This window comes from Mustela erminea, chromosome 5, assembly GCF_009829155.1.
Source record: "Mustela erminea isolate mMusErm1 chromosome 5, mMusErm1.Pri, whole genome shotgun sequence".
NCBI lineage: Eukaryota > Metazoa > Chordata > Mammalia > Carnivora > Mustelidae > Mustela > Mustela erminea.
In genome coordinates this window covers 103,168,052-103,182,514 of record NC_045618.1, presented here as the reverse complement: position 1 = coordinate 103,182,514, position 14,463 = coordinate 103,168,052, and the positions used below count along the sequence as shown (strand labels likewise).

The window sequence follows — 14,463 nt, the reverse complement described above, 5'->3', positions numbered from 1 at the left end:
GTGACTCTTGATCTCAGTATCATGAGTTCGATTGATCCCTGTGTTGGGTGTAGAGATTACTTAAATAAATCTTTTAAAAAATAAAATAAAATGTTATTTTTAAGAAAAAGTTCCTTTTGTTACTGAAAATCCATTAAGTATATCTTCCTTTTCTTGCCTTAGAATAACTGAGTGAACATAATTAAATCTTGAATATAGAACTGAAGTGCCTCAGGGTAGCCATGTTCATCTGCCAATTGAGCGTCTACTGTGAAAGGGTATTGTGTCAGCTACAGTGACTGCTAGAGAGGACACAGCCACTGTCGTCAAGGAGGGTGGACAGTACAAGGCAGCAGGTACCACTGAGATTCCTGGTTTGGAGCTTCAAGTTCAGAGGAGCTAAGACGACTGTGGTGTGGCAGGGTTGAAGAGACTGAGAGTGGAAGACTGAGCAGAATTCTAAATAAAAGAGAAATTCCTTTAGGTTAATACATAATAAGCAAAAGCAAATAAGAGGGTAGGCACAAGGCATATTCCAGTGAATGGGGAGCTGATTAATTGATAGAACTAAGAGATTTAGGCAGGGATGAATGTAAGATAGTTGGAAAGATAGGGTGGGTATTAGATTACAAGAACATTCTTTTTTCCTCTTTTATTATAAATGTAACATACTTACCAATCAAGCTTAAATAGGAATGAGTGAGTAAAGGGAAAGCCTTCCTTTCTATTTCCATTCCCCATAGTTAAAACTAGAGATTTCTTGTCTCTTGACTGGAGATTGTCCTTCTGGAAAATTTCTTTGCAAACACAAACGTGGAGCTTTTTAAAATTAGCAAAACTAAACAGCAAAAAAGGGAGCTCATACCCACATTCTGTACTACAACCTTATGTTTCTTGTTTTTTAATTTTTAATTTTTTAAAAATAATTCCATCATGGGGCTCAGACTCACATCCCAAGATCAAGAGTCACATGCCAGGTGCCCCTAGTTTGTTTTTTTTAATTAAAAAACTTTGAAATCTTTTGGAGATCCCAAAAGTCTGAGTCCATTTTAATGACCACATATATCTCTTTAATTGTTCAATATAATTCATTTAACCAGTCTTTGATAGAAGTATATTTTATACTTTGAGACTATTGTCAGAAAAGAGGAAAATACTTTCATGAACATGTTTTGCATATTGTAAATTATGGAAATTAAATTGCTGGGTTCAGGGTAGCTGAATTTTTGATGTTGTCAAATTGCTCTACAAAGAAAAGCATATCCGTTTATATGGTCAACTGGTGTTTGTTTCTCCACTTCTGCCAACACTATGTTTCATCACACTTTTCAGTCTTCGCTAAACTGGTAAGTGGAAAGGGGTACCTAGTGTTTTAATGCACACTTTTAAAACTTGCATTTCTTTAATAGAATTTGAATCTTTATAGAAGCTTCCTGCTTTTAGTTAACCTTTGCTAATTTTCCCATTGTACTGCTTGTCTTTTTATTACTGATTTGTATGAGCTCTTTGAATGTTAAACCAGTTAGGTCAGGTGCTGCCAATAATTTTTCCAGGCTTGTCATTTGTCTTCTGGTTTTGTTTTAAAATACCATTTTTCCACAAAGAAGTTTTAAAACTTTTATGTAGTCATAAACTCATGTTTTTGGTTTATTTTTATGGCCTTATTTTTATATTTAAATCTTTATTCCATCTGGAATGCATTTGGTGCAAGGAGTGGGGAGGAATCCATCCCTTGCCATTGTATCCTCACTGACCTCCTGCAGCACCCCCAGTTCCTTCCTGTTACCATGCTGCCTTCTCACTCTCCTTGCAGCCACTCTCTGTTGGGCCTTACTTATGTTCTTTCTGGATTATAATTCTCTGAACTCCTCTTTGACTCTAATTTCTCAGTGTCTTTAAACCTGCTCTCGTACATTGCTAAGATGTACTTTCCAAAGTGTGGATTTGATGATGCTGCTCCTTTGTAGCTCCCCATATCTTTTAAGATAAAGTTCAAACTCCTTACTTTACCCGACAAGTCCCACTGTGATCCACCTCTACCTGCTGCTGCGTTTTGCTCTTTGCTATGACCATAGTTGAGAATTTGCAGCTTGGTGACAAGTCAAGTTATATGAAGGCATCAAAATTACCATTAAGATTTGCAAGGGTTAGATTATACCATCCACCTGCAAAGGAGTTACCACATTACTTTCCTAGCTACTGGAGGAGGAAGAAGAGGAGAGGAAGTGTAATGCAATACAGGAAACAGAGGACCCGGCATAGATTTTATAAGACCAATAAGTGGGCAAGTCCAATAAGACGTCTACTGGGTTAAATCCAATACCTGTGGTTAAATCCAATACCTAATCATGTCCCTTTTATTAAAAAAAATTATAAAAGTTAAAAATAAAAAAGAAAGTTTATCAAAGGAGACTGGGTTGGCCCTCTTATATTGAGGAAGTTTGTATAATAAAAGTGGTCATGAATTTTTTTTTTTTTTGGGTCAGATTGGTTTAAAACAGAAAACAGAAACTGGGCTAAATGCATAGACAAACTGACAAACCTGAAAGAAATGAGTGAAACACTAATTACCTCTCAGCCTTCGATTGGGGCAGACAAAAGGTTATACAAAGCAGAGTAATAGGATTTTGGCCAAAAGACAGACTTAGAGTTAAAAAAAAAAAAAAGTGAACAGGCTATTGTGTAACAAGAAAACTAGAAATTAATACAAAACTGTTTTTAAAAACTAGCTTTTTGAAAGTTAAAGTCTTTAAATTCCTTTGATATGACAATCATTGTAAGGCAAACACTGTATGTCAGTGTATATAATTTGAAGTAAAAAACTAATACCAATCCTCCTCAAATTCTTCTAAAAAAATAGAAGGGAATACTTTCAAACTCATTTCTCGAGGTCAGTATTAAACCCGATATCAAAACGGAAAGGAAACTGCAAGAAAATTACAAGTCAATATCTCTGATGGACATATATGTAAAAATTCTCAACAAAATATTGCAAACTGAATTCAACAATACTTTAAAAGGATCATACATTATGATCCACTGGAATTTATTGCAGGGACACAAGGATACTTCAATATCTGCAAATCAATCAGTGATAAACCACATTAACAAAATGAAGGATAAAAATGATACAATAATCTCAATAGATGTAGAGAAACATTTGGCAAAATTTAACACCCAGTCACGTGAAAATTCCCCATAAACTAGATATAAAGGCAATGTGCCTTAATATAATAAAAGCCATATGTGAGAAGCCCACAGCTAACATCATACCAATAATGAAAAGCTTTCAGCTAATATCAGGAACAAGACAAGGACACCCTCTCTCACCACTTCTATTCAATATAGCATCAGAAATACTAGCCAGAGTAGTTAGACAAAAATGAAGCATCTAGATCAGAAAGGAAGAGGGAAAACTATACTTGCAGATGACATGATATTATATATAGAAAACCCTAAAGACTCCATCAAAAAACTGTTAGAACTAATAAATGCAGTTAAGGGATACAAATTAATATGCAAAAGTTAATTGTATTTCAATACATTAAACAACAAGTTGTCAGAGAAATTAAGAAAACAATCCAATTACAATTGCACCAATACCTAGAAATAAATTTTACCGAACAGGTGGAAGATCTGTATACTGAAAACTTGAAGACATTAATGAGAAAAACTGAAGAAGATAAAAATAATTATCTCATGTTTTTGGATTAGAAGAATGAATATTGTTTAATTGTCTATACTACCTAAAGATATCTACAGATTCAGTGCAATCCCCCTCAAAATTTCAATAGCATTTTTCACAGAAATAGAAAAAACACTCTTAAAATTTGTATAGAACCACAAAGAACCCCAAATAGTCAAAGCCATCTTGAGAAAAACCGTAAAAACTGGAGATTTCACACTTTCTAATTTCAAACTAAATTACAAAGCTATAGTAATAAAAATAGAATGGCATTGCCATATAAATAGATACATAGACCAGTGGAATGGAATAGAAAGCTCAGAAATAAACCCACACATTTATGGCCAATTAATTTATGACAAAGAAAGAATAGGGAAAGGATAGTATCTTCAGTAAATGATGTTGGGGAGCACCTGGCTGGCCCAGTCAGTAGAGTGTGTGACTAAGCTGATGTAGTCGACTCAGGTTCATGAGTTTGAACCCCACGTTCAGTGTAGAGATTACTAAAAAATAAACTTGGGGCATGTGTGGCTCAGTCGGTTAAGCGTCTGCCTTCAGGTAAGGTCATGAGCCCAGGGTCCTAGGATCCATTCCCGCATCAGGCTCCCCGATTAGTGGGGAGCCTGCTTCTCCCTCTGCCTGCCACTCTCCCTGCTTGTGTGCTTGCTTGCTTTCTCTCAAATAAATAAAACTTAAAAATAAATAAAACTTTAAAAATTATGTTGTGAAAACTAGACTCCCTTCTTATACTTTACACAAAAATCCACTTAAAAGGGATTGAATATAAGACCTTAAACTATAAAACTAGAAGAAAACATAGGGGGTAAGATCCTTGACATTAGTCTTGGTGATGATTTGACACCAAACATAAAAGCAACAAAATAAAATATAAACAAGTGAGACTACATCAAACTAAAATGTTTCTTCATAACAAAGGAAACCATCAACAAAATAAAAAGGCAACCTACAGAAGGGAGAAAGTGTTTGCAAATCACATATCTGGTAAGGGGTTAATGTGCAAAAAATATAAAGAACTCATACAACTTAATAGCAAAGAATCGATCCAAATGGGCAGAGGAACTGAATGACATTTTCCCAAAGAATATATACAGATGGGCAACACGTACATGAAAAGGTGCTCAGTTTCATTAATCAATAAGGAAATGCAAATCAAAACCACAATGAGATATCATTGCACAACTACTGCTGCTGTACTATAAAAAAGATAAGATGTAAGTGTCAGTGAGGCTGTGGAAGAAAGGGAACCCTGTACACTGTAGGTGGAAATATAAATTGGTGCAGCCACTATGGAAAACAGTATGGTGATTCTTCAAAAAATTAAGACTAGAACTGACATATGATCCAGCAATCCTAATTCTGGGTATATATCTTGAGGAAGTGAAGATAGGATATTAAAGAGATAGCTCTACTTCAGTGTTTATTATTTTCACTAGGGTGGGGTGGGGGAGATAAATATGTGAGGTGATGGGTATATTAATTAACTAGATGGGGGATTTTTTTCACAATGTATACATATATTAGATCACAATGTATACTTTATAATCTTTGTCAATTATGCCTTTTATCTTTACAATAATACCTCTTTATCTTTACAATCTTTGTCAATTATAGCTCAGTAAAGGTATAATTGATTTAAATTAAATTAAATTAAATTAAAATTTAATTAAATTAATTAAAATGGTATTTCAAAAATTTTAAATTTTAAATTTTAAAATAAAAAACCCCTGTGCTTTGGAGATAAATTTATAGCCACAAATGCTTTCATTATTGAATAAGAAACCCAACAAGTAAACTAAACTTCAATATTTTTTAAAGAAAAACCAAGCTTAATAGGACAAATGGGAAAGAAGAAAGAAAAATAAAATGATTAAATTATAAAAATTTAAAAAACAGAAAACATAAATCCAAAATATCACATATCATAGATTGCTTAGTGGTCTGATTGAAGAAGAAATACATCTAGAAATGAGAGGCTGTGTAACTAAAAATATGTTTTTAGGAACTTTCAATCTTTATGAATTAGTTTAAAAAGTTGGAGAGAGAAGGGAATGAACCAAGAGTTGGAAAACTTGGATAAATTAGTAACCATTGGAAAAAGTCAAATTAATGTTAGGAGTGGGGTGGGAGGGAAGGGGGTGGATGGTCAATTTAAGAGGCAACTTCCAAGTAACCACTAATTCCAGTGTTGTATAAATTATTCAAGAGCATGGACAAACCTGAAAAGCTACACCATTAATTTGATGAAGCTGTATATCCCTGATGAAAGTCTGATAAAACTAGCATCTAAAAAGATGATAGACTAATCCCACTTATTAATATAGTTGCAGAATTCCAAATATCAATTCCTACTTTAGTAGGCACAAGTACTCTTTCCATCACGACCCAGGGAGATTTAGTCTAAGAATACAGAAATGGCTTAGATTAAAATTAAGAACTACTGATTCTGGGACCGTGGTCAACTAGATGGTAATGATATCCCTCCTAGTATAGCATACAAAGTTAGAGTGTATGAACATTTCAAACACTGGGGGAAATTCCAGTGAGAATTTACAAGAATTAGCTGCCACTGGAGTCAAAGGTAGGGTTCTGTCCTCCCTATTCAATCCCAAATTGGAAGAGATATTACCTGTTAGCTTTGTTCTGGGAAGAGCAGGAAAAAGAACCCATAGCCATAAATTCACAAGGGTTTAGGTTCAGAATTCATATCACCATGGGTGGTCCTCAGAACACCCAGGGCAGTAATTTAATTTAAAATGTTGCCAAGGAGGTAGCCTTTTAGCAATTAGCAGAAACAAGTGCTCTTTTTCTGATGCACTTTTATTTTGACTTCAGAGAATTCCCACAAATGATATTCTTTTTTTTTTTTAAGATTTTATTTATTTATTTGACAGAGAGAGATCACAAGTAGGCAGAGAGGCAGGCAGAGAGAGAGAGAGGAGGAAGCAGGCTCCCTGCCGAGCAGAGAGCCCGATTCGGGGCTCGATCCCAGGACCCTGGGATCATGACCTGAGCCGAAGCAGAGGCTTTAACCCACTGAGCCACCCAGGCGCCCCCCCACAAATGATATTCTAAGGAGCATGAATTCACCAAAAGTAAAAGAAAGGCCACCATGAGGCAGAGTCAGCTGAAACAAATGGTCAAAGAGGACAGAGGCTGGTGCTAACACATACAGAACATACAACAAATATGTTAGAATATAATAATCCTGAAGGGCGCCTGGATGGCTCAGGCAGTTAAGCAGACTCTTGACTTTGGCTCAGGTCATGATCTCAGGGTCTTGGGATCGAGTCCAGCTCCACACTCAGTGGGGTGTCTGCTTGAGGATTCTCTCTCTCCTTTTGCCTCTCCTTAGGTTCGTGCACTCTTTTTCTCTCTCCAATAAATAAATACAAATAAATACAGATCGATAGATAGCAGGTTAGACACAGCCAAAAATAGTGAACTGGAAGAAAGGTCTGAAGCAATTGTGTTCAGAGCTCAGTGGAATATATGGGTGAGAATGTAAGAGATGTGGAAGACTGAGCAGCTCTATTATGTCCTTAATTGAAATTCCTGGAGGTAACAGAGGCCATGGAGTAGGTGCAGTATTAGAGAAGGTGATGACTAAAAACGTTTCTGGAGCACATGCAAAAAAATCAGTCTTCAGATTTAGGAACCCTAATGAATCCTGAACAGGATAAAAAAATTAAATCCCCACCTAGATACGACATAGAAAACCTCAGTGTGCACATACTGAAATATCATAAAAGCAGCTTCATAGAAAACATAACCTACAAAGTAATAGCAATTAGACTGACGATTATTTGCCAATGTCAATATTAAAAGGCAGACGAATGTTAGTGTCAAATTAGAATTCTATTTCCAACAAATACCTCTAAACACATTATCTTCAAGAAAGAGGGCAAAATTGAGGTTTGGGGGGCTTTTTTGTTTTTTTGTTTTGTTTTGTTTTTTAAATTCAGCGATATAATTATCTTTAGCGCTGAGAAGACAAAATTTCAATGCCTTCTGCTTACTTGGAAAACTGAATAAACCAGGAATAGATTATAAACTCTGAGCATAGGGATCCTGTTTATCCCATAATCATATATGTAGAAGGCACTCAATAATGATATGTGTGAATGGCCTTCCTTTGGTGTGAGAGTGGCTGTCTATGAGAAATAGTTATCATGGATAATAGTAAAATGTTACAGACATTCCTGTTAAAGTATAGAGCAAAATATGGGTGTCCACTATTGCCAATGCTATCTAATGTTGTACCTGAAATTCTACTCTAGAGAAGGAAATGATGACTATGAGGAAAAAAAAAAATATTACTAATTTTTAAATCAATGGCATCTCCTGGTCATACAACAGAAATTAATTACCTGGAAAACTATAAAAAGTAATATATAGAGATTTGACTCAGAAGAAATAAGACATATTTCCTATCCAGGAGCTTGAACAGTATCCTTCTTCAGGTTTTTATTCAAAATTAAAAATATATAATTGTATTCATTCAATGTTATAAATCTCCTAGAAACAAGAAGAGTCAGAATGCATCCTGCCTTCAGTTTGAGTGGTAAACAGGCCACCGTATCTGTTACTGACTTTATTGGTTATAATGAGTATAAAGGAGCAACTTTGTAATTTTATCTGAGCACCATATGGAGGGGGGTGCAGAGGAAGAGCTGTAAAATGCCTCCTCGGTGAAGTGATCCTTAAATTGAGTCCAAATTCATGACTAGAAGGCCAAATTTTAAGAAAAAAATCCTTAATGTAAATTGTTATCCTCAAATATGTAATTCATGTGACCATCTTTACATTTCACAACTAGAGTGAAAGGTGTTAAAAGGGGGAAATCTGTCACTTGACAGATTGTGTTAGAAGCCAAGATCAGGAGGCTCTTATTTTGGGGAATTAATCATACAGAGTGCTTATATAGACGTAGCTTATAAAGAGATGTCTGAAGAAGTCTGTTCAGTCCTAATCCGATTACCCTAATAGGTTTAGTGGGTACAGTAGCTGACAATGGCCTGCTATTAATTAACAAATAGACTTTTTATTTTTAACTTGAACTTTAAGCTCTAGTTAAACAATATGACTAATTAGAACACTTGAGACTTGGTCTAAAATTGATGACTTGGGAGCTCTAAAATCACTGTGTTTTTCCTTAGTGAATATTCTTCTTTTTTTTTTTTAAGATTTTATTTATTTACTTGACACAGAGAGAAAGATCACAGTAGGCAGAGAGACAGACAGAGAGAGGTGGGGAAACAGGCTCCCCACTGAGCAGAGAGCCTGATGCAGGGCTTGATCCTGGGACCCTGAGATCATGACCTGAGCCGAAGGCAGAAGCTTTAACCCACTGAGCCACCCGGGCGCCCCAACCTTAGTGAATATTCTTGTAATTCTCTTTCTCTTTGGAGACATAGGGTACTAGCACTCTGTGTCACTCTTGGTGGTTTCCTCAAGACCCTCCCTCTTCTCATTTCCATGTAGTTTTTGTATCTTTCTTCCTCTTAGAAGCAGTGATCTCCTGCCCACACCCTACGATTTCTTCAATAAAGTCCTTTTGGCCCTTTGAGGAAGCCAATTCCATTTCTCAAACAAATTTATGATTAACTAAAACAATTCTTTCTTTTCTAGGATTGTAGAAATCTATAGTAGACGATTACAAGGTAAACTTTTAAACTTTTATTTACAGAAAAACATTTTCTTCTTAAGGAAAAAGTATTTTTTGTTGTTCTTATTTCACATGTAATACATATGACTTAAAACCTCATAGGAATATAATATAGAAAGGGAAAGTCTGCAGTGTTTCAGGCCTCCAGAAGAAATCATTGTTGTATTTGCATATTCCTTCATATTTTGTGTGTCTACCAACATTTTAAAATCAATATATTACATTTTTTAATGGGCTCATATTGTATGTAATGGCCTTTTTTTCCCCCCTATTTTTTTTTCCACTTAACAAATCAAACATTTTTTTTTCCCCTATATGCATGTAACTATCTCATTCATTTTGCTGGCTGTTTAGCATTCCATTGTCCAGCTGTGCTGGGACTTGATTTAACCGGTCCCTGCTCTAATAGACATTTGGAGATTTTTGTCAGTTTTCAAATAAACACGATGCTGCAGTGAACACTCTTTATATGTCTTTAAAGACGAGCTGTTTATTCAGCACAGGGACCGCATTGTTTAGGTTAGATTGTTGGCTTTGAGCTCCATGTACAGTTCAATAATTGGGTTTAGTGTCTCTGTTAATCCTGTTGCGAGCGATTTATTCATCTGTGCGGAGGAGCTCATTATCAGTTGGTCTTCCTGCACGCCTGGGACAGTTGTCACTTGCACCCGTTTTCTGTGGAGGTGCCAAACGCTCTTCAGTACTGGATCTGCAGGTGAGGGAATTGAACAGTGGCCTCCTGTGGGCCGCAGACAAAGCAGACCTGTAAGAACTGGTGCGTCTGGGTTCTGAAGCCTCACAGAAGTCTGCTTTTTAAGATTTCAAATATTCTAGAGATAACAAATATTCTCAAGACTGCTGTTTGTGTCAGACTCTTCAACGGAGCCTCTTGTCACCCCCACAGTTCAAGAGCGGCTGACGAAACAAATTGCCGTAGCAATCACAGAAGCCTTGCGGCCTGCTGGAGTCGGGGTGGTGGTGGAAGCCACGTAAGTCCACGCTTGCCCTTAACAATTGTCCTTGTGGTGCCCGGAAGTGGTATTTAGCGTTGCTCAGTTTTTCCAGCACCCTGTGATGCCACATCATTGACACTGTCATGTTTTCTGCCTCTGACCTGAAGCTTTCTTGACCTCTTACATTGACTGTGTGGCCAATACAGGAACCAAATGGGAGACTGGTTTTGTTTTGTTTTCTGTGGGGCTGGTGGCCATGTCGGGAGTCATCAGCCTAAGCGGAGTGATGTGTGCAACCAGAAGCATTTTATGTCTTCTCTTAATTTCTTCTTTAGCTCTTCATTGCTCCAAGCAGACTTTTCCTAATATTTTGTTACACGTTTTTAAAAATGGAGCAAAAACTGGGTATAAAGGGCATCTGAAGACACTTCTTTAAGTTAGAATGAATTGCGAGAATTGCACAAATCTTATCCATTCTTCTGACAGGGCGTGAGCTTTGTATTGTGCTCACCATCTAGCTCCCCCAGTTTGCTTACGTGCACTGGGGCCACTGTTCTCTAGATTCTGCCTGGTGATACCACATACTTCAGTATTTCTCCAAATACCTAAGCTAAGATTGTGCTCTTTGGGTCTTACAGATGGAGCAAGTGAGAATTCTGAATTGCTTTTTATACCAAAGTTGTTTTATCTCTATGGACCCCTTGTATTATTTTCACCTAGGGAGAAATTTCCCCTGTTTCCCCTTCTGCTAGATGCGTCAAAGATTCAACCACTGCTGAGAATGAGAGCCGTGGAACTAAGAAACATAAATAAAACATTTTAGGTCACGTTTGTCCAAGAAGTGACCTTTGGGTACAGTTGGTAGCGGTGAACTCAATATAACCAGATTTAATTTGGGGAGCTGCTTTTGACTTCAAAAACCAAACCAGTAACTGTCTATTCCTTTAAGCCACCTCTGTTGTCTTGTTTTGTAGACACATGTGTATGGTAATGCGAGGGGTACAGAAAATGAACAGCAAAACTGTGACCAGCACGATGTTGGGTGTGTTCCGGGAAGACCCAAAGACTCGGGAAGAGTTTCTAACTCTCATTAAGAGCTGAACTTCAGCGTGTGTCATGTGCTTTGAGGATTGTGCCACTAGTAGCATTGTTTGGTCTTAATTGTTTGTACATTGCATTTTCAATTGTTTCAGACGTGAACGTTATTCCTTGTCACTAATGGTGTTTAATAATTATTTATAGCAAATCAAATAAAAATAATTAGCAAAGGGGTGAGACCTCTACTTTCTTCTTGCCACCTTTTAGTGGTAACTATCAAACAAACTGCCCATCGTGTAAGTTACATGTACAAAACCACTGCCATTTGGATAACCTTGAGGGTGCTGGGAAGGAAGAAAAATTCAAGTATTTTGTTCAAATACTATGGTAACGGGGTTCCTAAGCATAGGAATGTTGGGAATGGGGGAAAACTATGACCAATACTATTTTTTTCCTTCCCCAAACAAAAATGGTGTAGTGCTTAAAAGAATTTTTGTACACTGTGCAGCATTGCTCTGCAAACTCAGAGTCCAACAGGCTTCACTTTAGTCAAATTTATGAAACTGCCAGGGCACTTTATTTTTTATATATTTATTTTTTGACTCTCCAGCTGTGACGTTAGTCACCAAAGGAAGGTGGTGGAATATCTATGTTTTTGATTTTGTGAGTTAAAAAGGCACATTTCTATTTTCCATTCTTTTTTAAATTCAAGTACAGGGAATTGGTTCCTATTGTTTACAAGTGTATTCTCATGTGAACTTACAGGGATTTAGACATTTAACTCTCTGTGCCTTGATGAGAATATCACACCACTTAGAGTATAGATACCTTTGCCTTTTTTAAAAAGCCATTATTTTATGAGACTTCAGTACTGACCCTGCAAATAACTAGTCCTCACAGTTTTACCTTTAGGAGTTTCTTGCAAGCTTACTTTGTGTATTCCTTGGAGATGTCGCAAAACATTTTTTTTTTTTACCTTAACAAATATTTTTCTAAGTATTTCCAGAAACTTTTGAAAATGTTCATCACTTCAGGTCTGCAGAAACATAGCTTCTGTGTAGAGGAAAGCATGCAGAATGAACTAACTGTGGACTGCACTGTGAGTGATAGCCAATGTCCAATGAAAGCTGCATTGTTGGTATCTGTGAAAATGCTTTATAATTTTCTGGAATTACTGGAAATTATTAGAAACCCCATACTGGTTCCTCTTGTGCTCCATATGGGTCTCGTCCTCAGTGTAACTGTTCAAGTGATACACAAGTCTTTTTGTCCAGGAAGCTGTTGCCTTATTAATGACTACTTAAAATTTCCTCCACTGGGGCAGTGTGGGCCAAATTAAAACAAACAAAAACCAAACCCAACTCCCTGTAAAAACAAAGCTACAGTCATTCCATGGAAAAGTCTCTTATTTGGTTGACATTGTATCCTTCAAATTTATGCTATTACCTTAAGAAGAACTAACTACAGTGATTACTCTAACTTTGGTAGTCCTGCCTCTGCCATTTTGATGTCATTTACCTTAGGATGCGGACAAGGTGGCAGAAGTGCCGTTTTTGTTTGTTTGTTTGTTTTTTAAACTTCCCTACGTCTATTTCTATATTTTTCTATGGAGTTTCTGAAGTACAGTGGTAATTTATTTTGCGTTCTCTTTAAAATCAAATGTGATATAAACATTATCCTGCTTAATAGACACTTAGAAGTAGAATTAAACACTCTATTCATGTTTGGTATTTTAAAGTAAAAACAGATGTGACTTGGAGGACCAAAGAAATTGTTAGCTATAAATTCATCTTTCTGAGATCAATTGTATTTCTTTTTAATGAGTCTCTGTTCTAACATTGCCTGGAAGTGTTCTCATAAAGGTCTAATGTATCTGCAGGCTGTCGTCTTATTGGTAAATACAAAGTAATAACCTTGTCTGTTTTACTCTAGTCTGTAGTACTTCAGAATTACCTTTTCATATCCATGGCCTCGACTCCATTTTGGAGATTTTTAAAAAGTTGATGCATTTAAGTACACTGTTCAATTAAATTGTTTGAATTTAATGTGTGTGTGTATCTGTTCCTGAAGTTGGTTCTATTGAAATTATTAAAGTGTTATAACTTAGTTTCTTGTGGAAGTAGTTTCTTTTTGAACCATTTGTATAAATATGCCAATAAATTAGATTATTTTAATTGTATTCTCTTTTACCAAAGATACCCATCATAAGGGTTTCCCTGATGGTCATCAAGCTATTAGAATGTAAATCCCAGTAGTGGTAGAAATTAACCTGGGGTTCTCTGTCTTCCTTTGGTATTTGGTTTGGCTATTACTGTTCTCACCCTCTGGCTGGTAAAGGACGAGGAGGTCTGGGGTAAGAGTGAGGAATCTGAGTGGCCCTCATGCCTCTGTTATCCTAAATCTAAGTTTGGGAAGCTGCAGCCTTCTGAGAACTGGCACTGATCTGTGTGGGAGCTATTGGAGAAGGAATAGCAGACTGGGGCAGGGAGCCGGGCAGTGCAGGAAATGGAAGAGATTTTCACTCCTTCTTCTAGGGAAGAACCTGACCTGGACAAGACTTCTGAGTAAATGCGAAGGTTTTGCTGCCTCTTTTCTGTCTGTTGCTGGTGACCTCGTCAGTCCCTCTTTTGGGCTGTTCTTCTGCCCATTCTCTGCTCTACCCAGGCAGAGGCCCCTGCACTCGCTGATGTCAGCACGCCCAGGTGTCAGGGCTCTGGAGTGACCTGCTGCCCCTCAAAGGACTTCGTAGACTGTTGGGTAGTGAATCTAGTCACCCAAACTAGGGTTGCTTATTGTATAAACATTCCTAAAACCACAACTCATAGGTGTCAGTAAAACAATGAGCTGCTCAGCTAAGCCTGAGTTGCTGCTCCTGAGTTTTTTCACAAAAGATTGACCAAGTTCCTTGTTTTTTAACTTATGGGAAGAGCAGTTGCAAACACCAAAGGTATGAGAGAATGTCATCAGTACAAACTTAGATTCATCCTGAAGTTGCTGATGGTGAGAAGAGGGAGTCTCAGTAGATGAGTTCAATGCCAAGTGTAAATACCCAATAGCTCCAGCCCTCCAGAGGCACTTGCTTTATTTTAGTCTTTATTACAGAAAAAAACATATACAGCATA

General features: G+C 36.9%; 1 protein-coding gene across 2 annotated transcripts in view; it reads left to right on the top strand.

The window, feature by feature from the left end:
* GCH1 (GTP cyclohydrolase 1) overlaps positions 1-11,679 on the top strand; it is a 45,198-nt gene extending 33,519 nt beyond the window's left edge. Inside the window, exons 4-6 of one of the 2 annotated variants that reach the window (XM_032344275.1) lie at positions 9,314-9,345; positions 10,255-10,339; positions 11,278-11,679. In XM_032344275.1, coding sequence (XP_032200166.1) covers positions 9,314-9,345; positions 10,255-10,339; positions 11,278-11,404 — 244 coding nt within the window. In that variant the 3' untranslated portion in view covers positions 11,405-11,679. The remainder of the gene's footprint in view (positions 1-9,313; positions 9,346-10,254; positions 10,340-11,277) is intronic. The other variant, XM_032344276.1, reaches the window with a different exon arrangement.
* Positions 11,680-14,463: the final 2,784 nt, after the last annotated feature.